Below are 19488 nucleotides of genomic sequence, written 5' to 3' on the forward strand. Positions count from 1 at the left end.
CAGCAACTGTGACGTTGATCAATCTTGGTTAATACTGCCACCAGTCAAATGATAGTTTCCCCTATGACGCTTGGATGACAAAGGCTCTGGTGGTCGTGTGCGTGTTGACTGTTTTGAAACAATCTGGTTTAAGTGGACCACTAAGTCTTTCCAACCCCAATAGTGGCCTCATTATGGAGTGCAGCCATTGCTCTGGGTGGAGCCCCAGCACAGACCCTCCCGTCTTCAATGATGGTGGAAGACCGCGAGAACAAAAGAAAAGGGTGCTCGTGTGACTAAGGAGAGGGAAAGTTTGGAGATGGAGACCGACAAAACTGATAAGATTGTAGACAATGGAGCCTATGGATGTGAGTCCGGTGGTGGTCGACAGAGCACACCCAAGTCCCTGCGGTCTTGACAACAGGGCAAACAAGGGGGGGTGGCGTTCATTGCTGTTTCATTTCCCCCGGTGTTGAATTAACTACTAGCAGATGTGGTTCAGCCCAGTCTGTGACGTCTTCCAAGCGTTTTCCTCAGTCTGCCCCATGTTCTTCCCCTTCCCTTCTTCTTTTACCTTACATTAGAAGTCTTGGACAAGGAGGTCTGGTGCGTGGAAAATAAATGGCTCCAGACGGGAGTGACATCATCCTATTTGTCCATGTATTCCTTTCACGCTGAATAGAAGCAGGATGAAGACGAAACAAGCAGATTTGTACTAACGGCACATTACCCAGGATGCATTTGTTTCATCAGGGTTAATCTCAGACTCTGTCTGACCCCCAGAAAATGCCCGAGACCACCCGTAGAGCGCTCTATCTTTACAAATTGCCTTTATATGACTTATAAAATGTTTTTAAGTGAAATGTGTCCCTATAGCCTGTTAATGAGCACCAAACCTGAGAAGAATATACAGTATTTTCTCCTTACTTTGTTCCACTTTTGAGTGAAGAGGTGCTCTGACGGTTGCTTTTGAAGTTCAATGTTTTCATGATGCCATCAAGTAAAAACCTCTTTCCTCACGGACATGACCCAACCTTAGTAAAATGAGCTTGCCCACCACTTCATGGACGACAGTTTGGTACAAAAAAAAGCCCACCACTTCATGGAGGATAGTTTGGCAAAAAAAAAGAAAAGAAAAAAGCGCTGGAGCTCACATAGTTGTGTTGCTAACCTTTGTATCCTCTACTCCTTACAATCATTATGAAAGACAAGACGACAGATGTATTTTTTTTAATGTTTTCTAACTCGTAAATAATCATATATAAAAGTCAGTTCAAAATGGAGCCAATGGGGGTGCCTCTATTCAGCCAATAAATAACAATCCAAAAAGCGGCAACAATGCTTAACATTTCTCGACTTGAATATTACCGTATTTTTCGGAGTATAAGTTGCTCCAGAGTATAAGTCGCACCGGCTGAAAATGCATAATAAAGAAGGAAAAAAACATATATAAGTCGCACTGGAGTATAAGTCGCATTTTTGGGGGAAATTTATTTGATAAAACCCAACACCAAGAATAGACATTTGAAAGGCAATTTAAAATAAATAAAGAATAGTGAACAACAGGCTGAATAAGTGTACGTTATATGACGCATAAATAACCAACTGAGAACGTGCCTGGTATGTTAACGTAACATATTATGGTAAGAGTCATTCAAATAACTTTAACATATAGAACATGCTATACGTTTACCAAACAATCTGTCACTCCTAATCGCTAAATCCCATGAAATCTTATGTCTAGTCTCTTACGTGAATGAGCTAAATAATATTATTTGATATTTTACGTTAATGTGTTAATTATTTCACATATAAGTCGCTCCTGAGTATAAGTCGCACCCCCGGCCAAACTATGAAAAAACTGCGACTTATCGTCCGAAAAATACTGTAACCAAGTATTAGTGATATTGTTGTTATAAGCGTGAACGCAGACAAACTATTCATAGCAACACTGCGATCACGAGCTTGTGTGACTATGTTGACATAATCGGCTGGTGAGCTGCTTCTTCGCTTTGGAGCTTGTGGAAGTTTACTATAGATCATAAATAATGCCTCTCACCTTAATAGTAAAATGATAATGACGCAATCCCACAAGTTGGTACACTAAGGCTTCTAATTTAAAACCGCAAATGGCGAGAAAGACACAAAAAGACGCTTGGTTCCAACCCCTTTTCTTCGCGAGTACTATTCTTCATCTAAACGAGAATATGACAAGATTCTATCACTCGGCATCATAATCACAGCAGACATTGTGATGTAAGTAATGTTTTGTTATGTTTTTGGCTCTCATGAAGTCTGCAGTGACTAATAATCAGTGATGAAGTTGAAGAAAAAAGTAAACGTTGTGATGCGTTTTTTAAATTAACGCGCCACGTATGCTTAAAATGAGCAAAATACGTAAATGTTAAATGTTATTATGAATGTATTTATTACATTTTTTAGAATGCATAAAAAAATAAACCATATGTGTTCTTGATTAACATAAAACTTGTAAAGGGGACCTATAATGATTTTAATTTAAAATACCTCCTTGTGGTTTTAGATAATATGTATTGGATATGCCTTGGTGTAAATTTTGCTACACAGTCACTCTTATAATCCGTTTTTTGATCCGTTGCAAGATGTTAGTTTCTGAAGGCGTTCCCAGATTGCGAATGAAACCACATCTTACCGTCTCCAAAAGTATCATAATAATTATCTTAAAAATTTACACTTGAAGTCGCACCATTTTTTTTCCAGACACAGTGGAAAAAAAAACCTTCATAAACACGATATATTCACCCAGTCACAACATTAGGACCAATTGCACTTTCTCCGATCGATTCAGACTCCACATAAAAACAGCTGTTATTAGCAGCATTTATGAGACTGCATGTCGCATGTCAGTGTTATCATGTGCATTCCACAATTAGATGAGAATAATACTTTATCCTATCTTTTTTTTGTTTTGTCATAGTCTGAAGCGGAGGGGGAGGAGCTCTTCCCCCTCTGACTGAGAGTTCGAATTAATGTCCAAATGAAAGTATGTCCACCTCACTGTGATGTCACAACTTAGCCAGACAGCAAAACTCCGCAAACAGAGGCATTAAAAACTGTATAGAACCTTATGATTTGTCGCTTTGGCATTGTTTAAACAAATATCCAACATTGTAACAACAATTATTAGTCCGAAAAGACACAATTCCTTATAGGTCCCTTTAAATGTTATGTTGTTGTATGTGATATATGAAATCTATTACATTGGACAAGTGCAGGGTTACAGTGAATATGTAAAAAGAGGATACAATGGACAATAGCACTTCTTTAATACACAGCTCATCAGCATTTAGACTACAGAAACAAATTGGGGGCTTACTAAAAGCACTTTTAAATCCTTCCAAAATACTATTGTGGGACCTCAGAGATGTATTTAAAAAAAAAAAGTTTAAAAATACTAGATAATAGGGTACTTTAAGTCCTTAATATTTCAAGGACATACCCCACCAAATCTGGTTTTACTGCACATTAAAAAAATAAGCCAGCAGACCTCTCAGCTGAAAAGAAGGTGGGTTTTTTTTGTAATTTTGTGGCTACATAGTGCAATTATGAGCACTAGCTTCATCCTTTGTCATCTGCACAAGAACTGAGCTGGGCTTTAAAATGCACTGTAGAAAAAATTGATTCAGAAAGTACACAACATCTAGCGGTGCTTTAATTATTAAGGGCACATCCTACAGCTTCAACGATTCGGTCCATAACAGATAAAAAGTTGCTTGCTTGTGATGCTTCACCGGCGCATTGGGACTTAGGCAAAAGCTTGCATATATTTTACAGCGGGGAAACTGGTTCATACTTAGCAAGAGCGTATCATTTTTCTAGGGTTGAGTTTTAGAGAGGAGAAGTGAGATGTAACTCTAAGAGAAGTTTTTCTAACTGATAAAAAAGTGGAGAAGGAACGAATAAAGAAAAAGCAGGAATTTCTGGTGACGGGGATATTAGGGGCAGTACTCTGACCTAGATACTAAGGAGATTTTGGCTCAAGATGAACCCGGTCAGACCCCAACTGAGACAACAGCTCAGGAATGTACTCCCCTTCTCTCCCTATCAACTTTTCTCTACTGCCCTCATTTCCTCCGACTGTAAAATTTTAAAGAGTTGGACACATTCTGAGGTTAATGTGCATGTGTCAGACTGAGGGCCTTAATAATAATAATAATGATAATAATAATTATCATTATTAATAATAATAATATTAGTACATTTAATTTACAGGCGCCTTTCAAAAAACTCAAGGACACGTTACAATATACACATTAAATATTTAAAAAGATAATGATAAAAACAACAAAGAAAAAAAATTTCATGTACAAATAAAACAATTCAGGGGAACTGCACTTTTTTGGAATTTTTTCTATCGCTCATAGTCATTATGAGAGACAAGAACACACGTCTTTTTTTTACGATTTTAAACCACTTGAAAGATGCGGCTAATGGGAGTCACCGTTGTAGCCATCAAAGCCCTCTAAAACAACTTCAAACCCTCCAGCGACATTTTATATACACACTGCAAGTCTCTATACAATGTAGTAACAGACACGTTCCTAACAATATGTAATATGTTCAATATTTACCGTATTTTGATAATTTTATGCATTACCGGATCTTCTTTCCTCAACGCATTTATTTCTGTTTCCATAACAGCGCATTTCTGACTTCCGGCAACAAATGCGTGTTCCTACTTCCGGGCACAAACACGAGTGTCTTTTAATCATGGCAGACTTGGTGACAGACAACGACAAGGAAGACGACTATTTTTGGACAAATAAGAATTCACAAACCTATCTTTTTGAACCTGAATATACAGAGGATGAACTGCTGGTTATAGAAGTGAGCATGAACAGAGGGTGAACCGTTGAAGCTGATAGAAGCCGAGAGAGTGAGGTCGGTGTGACTTGCCAGTATAAATGTGGAACTTGGACCCAAGCTATGCCAACATATATGGAGTGCTTACCCAAAAAACTTCCCCAGCCAGCTGGAACAAACAGACAACTAGCCATCGAGTGAGTCACTATAATATTGATCATGACACATGCAGCACCTCATGCTTGTTATTACAACTACAGTACATACATGTTGAGCTAGCTGTGTACAAACAAAACATGACATGTGGGCTAATACTTTACAGATACTGTATTATCATTGTTCATGTTTTTCAGTCAGTGCAGATTGGTGTCCTATCGCATTGTGTTGTACATTACAAACTCAAAAGCCATTCAGCTGCTGACACAAAAGCCGGTTTATCACTTGCAGTAACTAGCTTACATCTGGCCATAGCTATCTTACAGCTAATGCCATAGTATACCGCAACAAGACAATGTGTTAGTACGCTAGAAAAATAGTTTCTCAGGTTTCGCTTATCCAATAACAATGTCACTCCACCTTGGTTTGTTGTACAGATTACGGAACGTAATTGAAGTATCGTTGGCGGGTTTTGGATACATTTTAAAGTGATTTGAAGGCAGAAAGGATTGCTCCCACTAGCGGCATTGCCAGCCACCAAGAATGAGACAGTTTACTACAAATTAGAAAAAAAACCTTTTGTCCGCTTGTCTCTCATTACGATTGTGAACGATAAGCAAAATGAAAATACAAGTGTAGTTCCCCTTTAAAAGACAATGATAAAACAGCATTGTGTTTGTTTTGCTCTTGGTGAGGCACCAGTCTTTTTTTTTCTTTAGGTTTTGACTCAATTTTGACGTTCGAATTCAGACATATGACTTATCAATGATGTTGTATTTTGCGTACTGAACAACAAAACCCAATTTCTGATTTTGGAACAGTCTTTTCATTACCAAGTTGTTAATTCACTGTACAGTCAGTTGTTTAACGAACTTGATAACCTTGTTGGCTGTCATCGGAGTATAAAACAAATTACATTGTTATTATTAGGAGGTAACACGCACACGCAAGTGGACGTTGCAAAATCTAAGCAATCATTGTCAAACATACTTATTTTAAAGTTATGAGATACTTTTTCTTACCAAGCACATTCTTTGTTGAACTGATTTCCCTTTGTTTTAAGTAATGTGTGCTAAAATTTGAGTTATATTACTTAAAACAACAATAACATTTGATTTGCCAAACTTGTCAAATCATCTCATTTTCTTTTGCGAAGATATCAATATTTTTTAATTACTGACTATTTTCCGCTATAAAACAAAAAAAAAAGCAAAACAATCTATCTTGAATTTGATACCAAGTGACAAAGCATATGGCGGAGCTCCAGTTTTACGGTTTTAAATTAAGCATGAGAAATATTGAATCCTCCTGTGATAACAATATATACAGTATCACAATATATTATTTAGTTTATAAATGATAGTATAACCATTTCAAAATAGGTTGCAAAGACTCCTAATTTGGCTGCTGACATTGCAGTAATATATTACGTCATTACCGGTTGTATTATTTTCTCACAACTATCATTATTTTACTTGTTTTTTACAGTTAATATCTGGTTACTTAAAGCATATTTATATCTACGCTTTTGTTAAAATGTAATAAACACATATTCTTCTGTTGTCTGGATACTTTATCTTAGTTTTGGGTGTTGCTACACATTTGAGTATCGATCCAATACCAAGTAGTTACAGGAGCAGTATTAGCAATACTGATACGTGTACTTAAAATTTTCAACATCATTGAATGATTTTTTATCACAATTATAATCAAACATAATCACAAGATGGCGGTGTGAAAATATATTATTGTATTATATATTTTATCATTTACTGAGTTTGTAAACAATAACAAAAATGACAAAATATTTTTTGATAGTAAGAAAAAAAAGATCTAACCATTGTGGTATACTACTTGTAATTGTTACTGTTGACATTTCTATCATTCCGCCCACCTTTGTTTACATTCAAGAGCTGTAGTTTGCGGTTAGCGGTTAGCATATCCTCCTACGTAGGTAGTGGAGCATGTTTAGCTATTCCTAGTTCTCCAAGGAAGATATTTGTAGAAACAAAGTTGATTTGTCACCATGGAGGCGAGGATTGTTGACTTAGAAGTGACTTTGCACTGTGGAGTGACGTCAGCTGCTAGCAATAAATAATACAATAGTATTAAAAGCTCTATCGTCGGCCAAATTTATATAATTTATATCATATATCGTCTATATCGGGCAACCCTACTTTGAGTCCACTGCAAGTAATTTTTCTCTTAACTGCCCTTGTTGAGGCTGTCTTTGGGAATAAATATCACAAAAAAGCCAAAGACAATGCAACACCCATGCTGAGTCAGTCTAATGCTTGTTGAACTGAGCTCAATATTGAATTAATTATGCTAAGGTCTCACGATTCACATTTGACACTTTATTCTTTTCGAATAAGTGTTGCAAAAGTGACCCACAGCCAAGACGTAAATAGAGTAAAGTAGATATTTATTTTATGATATATACCTTGATATCATACCGTATGTATACTATTCCATAATGTTTCAAATAAACTGACAACAAAACAAGACAATTTGACCTGCCAAACAATATTTTACTTCAAAGACAACTTAAATGTGTCTTTTTTCTTGGCAGATTATGTTGTTTAATTGAAGTAATATAGCTCAGATTTTCTGAGATATTACTAAAATATGCAAATGGCTCTAACATAGTCAAAAAATTATTTTTACCCTCATTTCAGCTAATTAATCTTGTTTTGGCTATTGTGCGCTGTGTAAAAAGAAGTTAACCGAAAAACAACAAATGCCGACTACACCCCTGTTTTACTGCTTTGTTTACATTTGTCTTCATTCCATTAGATTATATTCCTGGTACCTATGTACATCATCAGTCCAAGCAACAAAATGATGGAGCCTCTGTGTAAAATATGGAATAAAAAAAACCCTCTTTTTTTTAATCCAATGCCATCCAGTTCTGCTGACACTTCCGCCTCCAAGCTGAGCTTAGTGGTGAATCACAAGCTCTTGAGCAGGAATATAGATGGCCTCTGGTACTGGATTGCATACTGAAATGATGAAAGCGCTTCTTATATTGGGCGCTGCTTATCTTGTTGTCCATTTGCCATTCGGGATCACGTTCGTAGACCCGCGTTCCATATAGATCTATTTCCTTCATGCTAATGAGGCGTTGGACGCTCACAGGGATTGATCCCAATTGGCTGTGGAGTGACATCCAGAGTAGAAAGTCATTGATTGACCTTTTAACTCACCGGGGCATCACTGAGATACACACACCTCTGCATAGACATTATATGCACAACACACCACCACCATGTTGCCATTATTAAGTGCTGCTATTTTAATGATTGCCTCCTTATTAGCAAATAAAATATAAATAAATGCATTTGATATCAATCTCAGCAGTACAAACATGACAGAAAGAGAATTTTATTAGCTTTATCGTTACCAATCTCATCTTTTTTTCCCGCATTCCATCCTTGTTTTACTTTGCTTCCATTAAAGCTGGTCTCGCCACAGTGGCTCCCACAACCCTAGAAGGACCAGAAACTGGCAATAAAAGGAGGTGGCAAGACAAATCCGACCTGAAGTGCTGCAGATTTGAGTGCAGACGGTGCTCTTGGAGAGAAAAATCATTTTAATCGACCAATCCTCTCAAAAGCCTTTTTATTGCGTCAGACCTCTCGCACAGGAAGGAAAGGGAGAAAGCTAATATCTGTATGCATATTAATAATGTGCACGATAGGCTGGGGTGGGAGTGGCCTAATCTCTTCGGATTCAACGTGATTTATTTTTAATTGGAGAGAAAAAAAATCAGCTTAATGCTGATTCATGTCAAAGTGGAACATTCACGCAGAGGGAAAGAGTGGGTTGAAGATTTTTAATTTCAAAAACCTTTGACTGAATTTTCATGTGCACACAATACCAAAACATGCACTGGTTCTGGTGCTTAAAACTTGACTGTCATACAATTTTTAGGGAGTCTGTTATTCCGCTACAACAGGCCCCAAGTCGTTTCAGTTGTCCCACCATGGGGGGCTTCCCTAATGTAATACATATTCATGCTGACCTCTTTCAAGCTCACACAATCATTTGCATGTAGACAATCCTAAGGAGTGGCCATCTATCAAACATGATGATCTTCACTATACATGACGGTATGTGGCTAAACTCCTCCTTCATGGTGCCGCGATACGTTTAAAATTGTGTTTGGCCTGCAGCCCATTGGCACATTTTCACTTTGGTTTCTAGAGGTAAAATGTTTGGGCACCCCTGCTGTATAAAATGGATAGATATAGATAAATCCCATTTTTGAGCCTTAACACTTCAATCAATAAGTTTTGTCAGTTATGACAAATGTTGGCCTTATAGAAAGAAATGTTCTGATGCTGAAACAAGCATTGGCACTGAAAAATGTCGATTGATTTGTATTATTTTCTATCTTATTTATGTCCCACAGAGGTCTCAAACTCAATTTACCTGTGGGCTGCTAGAGGTAGAATCTGGATAAGGTTGGGTTGCACAAAATATTCATTTTACAATCACGTTTTAACAACGTTTGTCAACACTTCAGCGTTGGTCTTTGTGTTACCCAACTGTTGTGCTGAAATTTTTAGTTTGCATCTTATTGTAGTTAGTGGGATTGAACGTTGTGATAATATATTTATTAGCCACGCAGGGTGCGCTGCCAGCATTTACAATTAAGTTAAGAAGGGGTCCAAAAATATGGTCTAAGGCCCCTGATGTAGCATTGAACATTGGACCAAATACAATTTAATCTCTAAAATTAAACAATTCAGGTTTTTTTTTATGTCAAACAACTCCAAGTCGTCTGAAGTTTTTCCCCCATTTTGCATATTCTTATTTTTTCTGGGACGTCCCCAACAAAGGATACACATCAGTGATGGCAAAAAGAGGAAATATATGATGAAAACTACAGAACCGGAAATTGAACTTATTGCGTCCTTTGTGGCGGCACCTTTGTGTCCTGGCTGCTCAGTACAGTTAATACGGCTAATGTGTCATAAAATGTACACCTGGAGCTACGTTTACCGTAATTGCCATTATGTGAAGAGACTCGCCTCTCAAGCACAAACAGTAATCCGTAGATGTGGCAATCTTTGGGCATCTCACGATTCGATTACAATTACGATTCAGGGGCTGCCATTCGATTATAAATCGATTATTTATACATATTTAATTATTATATTGTATATTTTTATTATATTGTATATTATATATAAATATATTCTAAATTTATTACATGTAATTATTATTAATATTATTGATATGTCTACAAGGCTCCTCCTTTGGCTCCTGATGTATGCAGTATTGCCTCATGCGCGTTTGGTTTTTGGATTTAGTGCACACACACACACACACACACATATATATATATATATATATATATATATATATATATATATATATATATATATATATATATATATATATATATATATATATATATATGTGTATATGTATATATATATATGTATATATATATATGTATATATATATATATATATATATGTATATATATATATGTATATATATATATATATATATGTATATATATATATATATATATATATATATATATATATATATATATATATATATATATATATACACATATAGATATATATATATATATATATACACATATAGATGTATATATATATACACATATATATATATATATGAATATAAATATACACCTAGTGTGTGTGTGACAATCATGGGTACTTTAACTTTATATGTATATGTACTAGATGTGTCCTGCCTGCTAAGTGAAACAATAAATAATAAATAGCAAAAATAAATAAAAGTCCCTACTTGGCAAGCAGGCATCCTTGATAAATTTATTTTGTGCCTTCTAAAACCAAGAATGTTCACACGCTTTGGCCCCATCTCCATAAATGTGCGGCTCAAAGACATGTGTCGTCTATCACATTCATATCAATGGCTGACCGACGTGTTGCCATGCAGTGTGGATATTACTATCTCTACTGACTTATTTATTCATCTACCGGTACTTGATCATTTCCTCTTTTTTTTTCTTCTAATGCCACATTTTAGAACCGTCTGTATTACTTTATTTACCATATGTAAATAATCAATGCTTGGATATTTGTTCATTGGTTCATGAATCGGCCCCAAGTCGTGATGTATCGAAGAATCAGTCATTTTTGCAACCTCTCATAATCAATTTGTTTGTTAGTCATACACAAGTTAATAAAAATAGTCAATCATGGATAAATGTATAATTAGAGTTTATGATAGCAACAGTTTGACCCTGGAACTGATTAATTCCATTTAAATAATTTCTTATGGGAAAAATACATCAAATGTTTGTAGTCTCAACTTAGCTTTTTGTAGGTTTTTTGTTGTTGTCGTTAAGGCATTCTGACAATATAAACCTACTCAGAATTCTACTGCATGATTCTGGACAGTGGCAATGTTTGGACGTACTTCCTGTACGCCTTGAAGGGTCAGAGAGTCAACGACCATCAGAACAAACGCTCTGCTCTGCTCTCAACTTATGTGGCTCGCCCGTTACACCTCGTTGATTGGCACTCGTCTGTACTCGCTCTCACCATAGCAACAACCAAATGGAATCGACAGTGGGGGTAAAGGCATTCATTATCTAAATGTCAGGTTGTCTGCCGGTTGTGTCTGGTGAGCCATGGATGAACAGAACGCCACTGCAGTAATCTACCTAGCTCATGCAGAATTCATGTCTTTTTTTTCTTTACTTTTTTTTAAGTTGCCAAAGGGGTCACTTTGAACATTTTCCCCCAACCAAACTTCGCCCACATGTAATCATGCATGGAATTGAACTGTGAGCCACCATATTCTCCCTCAAGCCCGGTTTTGAGGTCACTTTTTTTCACATGTGACTTTCACTACCTTCACCTTGTACATTCAATTATTGGCGAACAAGAATCCAGCCCTCGTTTGAGCCCGCATACCAGATTCTTGATGTGGACGCCAGCTCACGTGCGCTCATGCACGGGGCGGCCTAACTTTTTCTGCCTTCATTACATTACAGGAAGCAGCGCCTTTAGGGGGGGTTGGGGGGCGATTTCACAAAGCATGGGAACAGGCCCAAAGAAAAACACACAAGCCAGATGTGGAGACACACACGTATATACACTCCAGTACACTGACGCATAGACACACAAAGGCATACAGATGGAGAAAGGAGGAGGTAATGAGGGTCATAAAGCAGGTCTGTGGCCATTAGCTCGACTTTTTGCTGTGGGGAACGCCACAAAAGACGGAGAAAGAATGAGCTCATGGATGCTTGAATGGGCAGAACAAATTAATAATAGGATTTGGTTTGCTCATCTTGTTTTGTTTACTCCTTAAAGTGCAGATATAAGAATGGGAATGGCTGATCTGAGTCTTAAGTTTAAACGTCTGATTTAATGTCATGTGATGTATTGCCACCTAGAGGAGGAAATTCCAAATGACTCGGCACGGTTTCATAGTGGTTTTAGTAGAGGTGATTTTTTTTCTGACTGTGGGAATTTGTCAGGAAATTTGTAATGACAAATTATTTTGGGGAAAAAAGGGTTTCAGTACTTTTAACTTGAAGAATGTGTGGAATGTGAATATGTTGGTCTTGAAAGTTTCAGAAACGTTCATTGCCATGCTTTTTCCGACATAAAATTGTACTTTTTAAAAAACTTTTATGACAATTGATATTTATCAAGATTAGTGTATGGATTTGAGACTAAGCTCTTAGCAGTTTGTTTAACTTCTTTCTTTACTTTGAGAGAGTTACTTTAACCCCTTGGTGATTACTTTAATGTAATAGCAAAAGAGTAGCTAAAGGGCAAAAAATGTCCTCAAGTTAAGATTGTAGAAAACATGTTTGGATTCATATTTTGTTCTGAGAAACACTTGACCAAAATTGTCCCATCCAATTCCATAGAGTAAATATGTCAAAATGTACTCTTTTTCTCCTAAACGAAACCCTGGTATTAGAAAATATATACTGCTTTGTGTAATGACTGTAAGGTTAAACATTTGAATTAAAATGGTAATTAGTTGATACTTTTTTGTCCCCATTATACTAAACTTTAATAAAGTTTGAAAACAAATCCTACGTAAAATTTAACAATGCATCAACATTAAATGGTATCACTCATCCAATGTTAATTTAGACCTGATCTTTACACTTGTACCTCAGCACTTTAACATTTTTTATATAGAGAATAACTCATTTTTTGCACATTTTCAGACTAAAAAAACTGTCAAAATTTGATTAAATGGGCATTTGGATTAAATGGGCATTCAAAGGGTTTAGATTAAAAAAGCACGACTTGTTTTTTTAATTTAGGACTGAAGTTGATGAAGTAATCCCTGAGCCACTTTATTAAGCTAAAACTACTTCCCAGTGTATCATTGATATATGATAGTATTTCAAATTAAAATACTAAAATTAAACATGGAAAAACCCTGGGAAAATTATTCCATTCAAAGTAACAACCAAATTTATGACCAAAAATAGAGCAATACTTTACCTCAAAGGACAGAAAAGTCACTAATATACTCTGACGGTTAAGCATTGCCTGCAAAATTACCGTAATCACGTTTTTATGATGGCCACAGTTTTGCCATGGAACAGATTATTTATCATCATCCTATGACAAACCATTTTTTACACAGCATGTCCTAGCAAGGACACTGGTTGGGTGAAATGTGGTATACACCTGGGACTGGTTGCCAGCCACTAACAGGGCACATGCATGTATAGACAAACAACCATTCACTAATGTGCATATATTTGGAATGTGAGGGGAAGCCAAAGTAATCAGAGAAAAAATACACAGAGACTCAAACCCTCAATCTCCTGACTGTAATCTATCTAAGCTAACCTTCACATATATAACAACAAATGATGACAATGTTCCATATTGTCAATACCAACAGTACTTACACTATTATGGAAACGTGTTAATCCAGGACAATGGTTACTGGAATTATGTCTGTAAAGTTTACATTTAGTCAATTTTATAGGTAAATTTGCCATACTGTTTGTTGTAAAAGATGTAAAGAATGAATTTTATTGAGTCAAAATAAAGAGCACTAATTGGCTGTAACCAGCAGAGGCGCTGTTGATTCCCTCTCAACTAGTTTGCTGTCTGAAATGACGATAGAACCGTGTTGTTTTTCAGGAGCTGCAGAGCAAGAGCAAAGTGTGCGCCAATGTCTTCTGCGGGGCTGGTCGAGAGTGTGCCGTCAATGAGAAAGGGGAGCCCAGCTGTCTGTGCATAGAGGTGAGCGATGGATGAATGGTCTGGCAACTCAAACACCAAACATTGATAAAAGAAAGTTTCCGTGTCATAGTTTCCTCTTCTTGTCTTTTGTCCTTCCCTCCTTAGAGCTGCAAGCCTCACAAGAGGTCAGTGTGTGGCAGCAATAGCAAGACCTACAGGAACCACTGCGAGTTGCACAGAGATGCCTGTTTGAGTGGACTGAAGATCCAAGTGGCCCATGATGGACACTGCCAGGGTATGTAAGGATATTAATTCATAATTAATACAGGTGTCAATTTTATTTAACTTTGATGCGAAAAATCCTACTCAGTGGCCTAGTGGTTAGAGTCTCTGCCCTGAGATCGGTAGGTTTTGAGTTCAAACCCCGGCCGAGTCATACCAAAGACGATAAAAATGGGACCCATTACCTCCCTGCTTGGCACTCAGCATCAAGGGTTGGAATTGGGGGTTCAATCACCAAAAATGATTCCCGGGTGCGGCACCACTGCTGCCCACTGCTCCCCTCACCTCCTAGGGGGTGATCAAGGGGATGGGTCAAATGCAGAGGACAAATTTCACCACACCTAGTGTGTGTGACAATCATTGGTACTTTAACTTTAACTTTAAATAAAAACTCTCCTCCGCCACACTCATTTTCATTAATTAACAGGTATATTGCACAAAGCAATCGAATGTTCTCATAGTGGAAAGTAGCATTATTAGCAGTCGTGTGTTCATTGTAAACAACAGCACGGAACGTTTAACCACCAATATATTAAAGTTCATGCAGAAATAGATAAAGTTGCTGGATGCTGACCTTTCATGATACATTATAATAAATTCAGCAACTGCCATCTTTTGGAGTTGACAATCAAAAAAACCTACATCAGGATGTTGTCTCCTATAGTCAGAGCGTAGTTTAATGGCTATGTGCTAATTAGAGAACTTGTCTGTTATGGCCTTGAAGTTGTACAATATGAAATCCAACCAAAATTTGAGGGAAAAATATTAAATTACAAGAGTATTTCACACTCTTATTCTGCTGAAGACCCAAATAAGGAAATGTGTCTCCTTGGGAGCCAAACTACCTAAAAAACATAGTTTAGTGTATGGGTGTCCCGATATTGATCTGATGCGATATTAGAACTAATTATACACACTTTTATTTTTTGTTGTGTGGAATGTTAGAAAAGGCATGATCATAATAATAATAAAACTAATTAATAAATAAATAAAACTGGACTCACTGGTGACGGTGGCAGAGAAGAGGACTGGAAAAACTAGTGAGCATCCTGGATGATGCCAGTCACCCTCTGCATACCATTGTCAGTAGCCAGAGGAGCCTGTTCAGTGCTAGACTGCTTCATCCCAAGTGCAGGACTAATAGACTAAAAAACTCCTTTGTCTCACACGCCATTAGACTGTACAACACCTCTCTGGGAGGGAGGGGGGGGGGGTACTAGAATGACAGGGGATCCAAAACAATAACAGTGCAATAATTTTTCATAACATGGTCACTACTGTCTAGTTTCTCTTGTTATCTATCAACACAGAACAATGGTAGGCATGGAAAACACTAACCTATTTATTTATAACTGTTTGAAATGGATTTATGCTGTTTTTAAGTTGAAGTGGAGTGGTAATTGTTTTTTTGCCGACACCTAGTGGTCACAATGATTCAATTAATTAAGCTTGTGACAGCGAATTGAATGATGCAGACGTATTGTTACTGGATACCTTATAGTATGCTTCTTCCTATATTTTTTTAAATTATTTGGTACATGATTATATTGACAACGTGTCAACAGGACATCTATTATGTAGGCTTAGCTTGTGGACTATTGTGTGCTTCGCTGCTATTATAGCCTATAGTGTTTACTTTTTGTAAGAATAAGTTGATTCCCTATGGAGTCAATTGTCCAACCGAAGGGATTCCGCTACTGTTTGTAATAATGTAACTAATAATCCCGCCAACAGAGTGCGCTGTCGTTTAAAAGCGTTCACATAGTGCCTTTGCCATTTGAACACTCTTAAGATATTAGCATCTTATCCTGAGTGCACTGCTTGCTCTTGCTAATGTCAGCGTATTGACAATCCTGTTGGCCTGAACATTGATCTGAGCTCTGGCACAGTAGGACTAATCATGAGGGACGGGTCATAGACGCCACATAAGTCACGTTGTCTTCTTTGCAGACCTTTAGCACATTTTAGTACATCAATATAACACAATCAATAATCAAGATTTTTTTTAATCAGTTGTTGTTTTAATCAGTTTGTCTCTCTTTCTTTGAATGCTTAGAGAAGAAGAACGAGCAGGCAGCTGCAAGCCCAGGTGAGATATGTTTTTTACAGACATAAAAACACGCAAATACCAAGCAAGCAATATAGACTGTGCTTGTTAAATTATTCATGTTGACCTATAGAATATTTTTTTCTCTGCTGCAGTGGTGTGCTACGCCGCAGACCGCAACGAGTTGAGAGGCCGTGTGATCCAGTGGCTTCAAACGGAGGTGATCCCAGACGGCTGGTTTGTCAAGGGCTCCAACTTCTCAGACATCCTGCTCAAGTACTTTAAGGTGTGACAATTCACCCACCAGGTGTCCTTGAACATTCTTATCATTATTATGCATTACTTCTGTCAAACTTCACTGTTTCTGCTAACTTGTTCAAGTACAAGCCATATTTTTAAAACAATTCCGTTCCCACAAATAAACAATGGTGTAATGCGCATGCTGCACCACTAGTTAGCGATGTCACTCACTGAAAAGACTCTAGTACAGTGTAATCTCGATTTACGAACTTAATTCGTTCTTGAACATGTTCGCAAATCGAAAGGTTTGTATATTGAAGTAGAGTTCCCCATAAGAATCAATGTAAACATGAGTAATTGGTTCTCGCCTCGACTAAAGTCGAGAACCAATTTTAGTAGACACCATATATATATATAATAAATAAATGGGTTGTACTTGTATAGCGCTTTTCTACCTTCAAGGTACTCAAAGCGCTTTGACACTGCTTCCACATTTACCCATTCACACACACATTCACACACCGATGGAGGGAGCTGCCATGCAAGGCGCTAACCAGCACCCATCAGGAGCAAGGGTGAAGTGTCTTGCTCAGGACACAACGGACATGACGAGGTTGGTACTAGGTGGGGATTGAACCAGGGACCCTCGGGTCGCGCACGGCCACTCTTCCACTGTGCCACGCCGTCCTATATATATATATATATATATATATATATATATATATATATATATATATATATATATATATATATATATATACAGTATATATATACTGTATATATATATGTATATATATATATATATATATATATGTATATGTATTATTATATATATATGACAATTGTGGGAATAAACACGTCAGAAGTGCTGCTTGCGGTTGAAGCTCTTCAAATGGCCGCACCCGTGTGTACAGATAACAAGATGTGATGTAGGGGACCCACCTCTTCACTAGTTACATGCAAGGGGTGAAAGATTACGTTGTCACACGTCAATACACTACTCTAATTATGTTTTTATCGAAGGGCCACACTAATGCTTATGTCATAGTTTTAGACCTGAAAAACAATGTCTACAGATAAAAATCCCCCCAAAATAGACACAGTAGTCATTTTAGGCTTGTTTACTGATGGCAGTTTCAGCCACATTTTGGCCTGTGTCAGCCTGCTAACATCATCGACTAAAGCGTGGAGGCCATTTCCGTATATGCTCATATTGCATAAAACGGGTTTTGGTCGCACATACATCCTGACTCATGTTATTTTCTCGAATAATTTTAGGAAATTTGCTAAATACCCATGGACAGAGAAAGAAAAGAAATATATTATTTTACTACATTACGCGTTGTACAAGTTTTTGCCACAGTGGGGCTGTAGTTCTGTAGATGACATCACACCAGAGGGGGAGCAAATCGACTCTGCCTGTAGAAAAGGGGCGTTTCAAGTACCGTTAGTCATTTACTGATTATTTAAAAACTATATATGATATTATAGGAAATGACTGACTTTTTATGCAGCAAAAAATACATAAAAAGATTATGTTAGTGAAATAAAGGTACGATATGTCCTTGAAATGTGAGGCAGACCCTTCTGATGGCAGAATGTCACATTTTTGTGGTCATATATTGCTTTATTGTAGACAAAACTACTGTTTTATAGCCAAAGGTACAAGCATGGCTTTATCTGCTTTTTAGTTTTTAATAAACAAAGAAACGTAATTGGAGGGAATCATGTTGTTCGATAGTATTTCACATTCCAAGGTAATAACATGGTTGTCCAGAGGTTGGAATTTTTACCCCTTAAACTAATTTCTTCTGCCCTGTTGTGTTGGAAGCAGATGTCACTGTCTGACAAGTATTGTATACGTCACTCCAGACGTCGTTATGCTTCTAATTACCAGATTGCCGCCTCTTTTAGCGTGCAGCATTTTGTATACACTGTAGGTTAAAATGCTTATTTTAGCACTGATGCTAGTGACCACACAACGTTAAACACACCTCAAACATATTACTAAAGTACTGTACAACCATCTTTTGCTATGAATTTGTGGCTTTGGTTAATACATTTGTATTAGTCCGATTATTAATTTAAAAAAATAAATAAATGTATCTCTGGTTTTTCTCCATACCACTAAAAGCAGCCCGCATACCAGCAGTAGTATCACAGTTTGAGGATGGGTGCAGTAGACATTGCATATATGCTATTCCCTGTATTTCAAGTCAGTTTGTTAGCATTTCATTCAAAAACTGACTATATTTGTTTCTGAGTTCCACCCAACCTAATGTTGTCGCTCCAAACTCCCAAAGAGTCTTCATAAACTGTGCATATTCATCCCAAGTAACCGTATATGTAAATATGGATGCAGACACACTATTCTGTCTTTTTTCCGCGCAGTCGTACGACAACGGCGATTCCACGTTGGACTCCTCGGAGCTGCTCAAGTTCATCCAACACAATGAGTCGGTGGCGACTGAGATGCAGTCGTACGTCGACCAGGAGAGCAATAAGCTTCTTCGGTTAGTGTTCTTATGTGTACCAGATAAGTATCGTGGTAGCATTCTTTAGTTTTTTTTTTAAGATAACACTTTCTTCTGTAGTAATGCTTACATAAGCTAATGTTTACTATGTGCTCTGGTGCTATTTTAAGAAAGGTCAGTGAACTTGAGTCAGGCATGTGTAATCTATACGAGTGAGGGTCTTCCTGGAGGACTGTTGAAACATGAATCCATCTAAATGAACAACCATTGAGTTCTTATAATT

The 19488-nt window shown here is 37.1% G+C and overlaps 1 protein-coding gene across 1 annotated transcript in view; it reads left to right on the top strand.

Moving 5' to 3' along the window:
* LOC133613668 (follistatin-related protein 1-like) overlaps positions 1-19488 on the top strand; it is a 42910-nt gene that overhangs the window by 12684 nt on the left and 10738 nt on the right. Inside the window, exons 3-7 of the mRNA XM_061971370.2 lie at positions 14121-14222; positions 14328-14457; positions 16501-16533; positions 16647-16777; positions 19123-19244. Of these exons, the coding sequence (XP_061827354.1) occupies positions 14121-14222; positions 14328-14457; positions 16501-16533; positions 16647-16777; positions 19123-19244 (518 nt within the window). The remainder of the gene's footprint in view (positions 1-14120; positions 14223-14327; positions 14458-16500; positions 16534-16646; positions 16778-19122; positions 19245-19488) is intronic.

The sequence above is a fragment of the Nerophis lumbriciformis genome, linkage group LG13 (genome assembly GCF_033978685.3).
Source record: "Nerophis lumbriciformis linkage group LG13, RoL_Nlum_v2.1, whole genome shotgun sequence".
NCBI lineage: Eukaryota > Metazoa > Chordata > Actinopteri > Syngnathiformes > Syngnathidae > Nerophis > Nerophis lumbriciformis.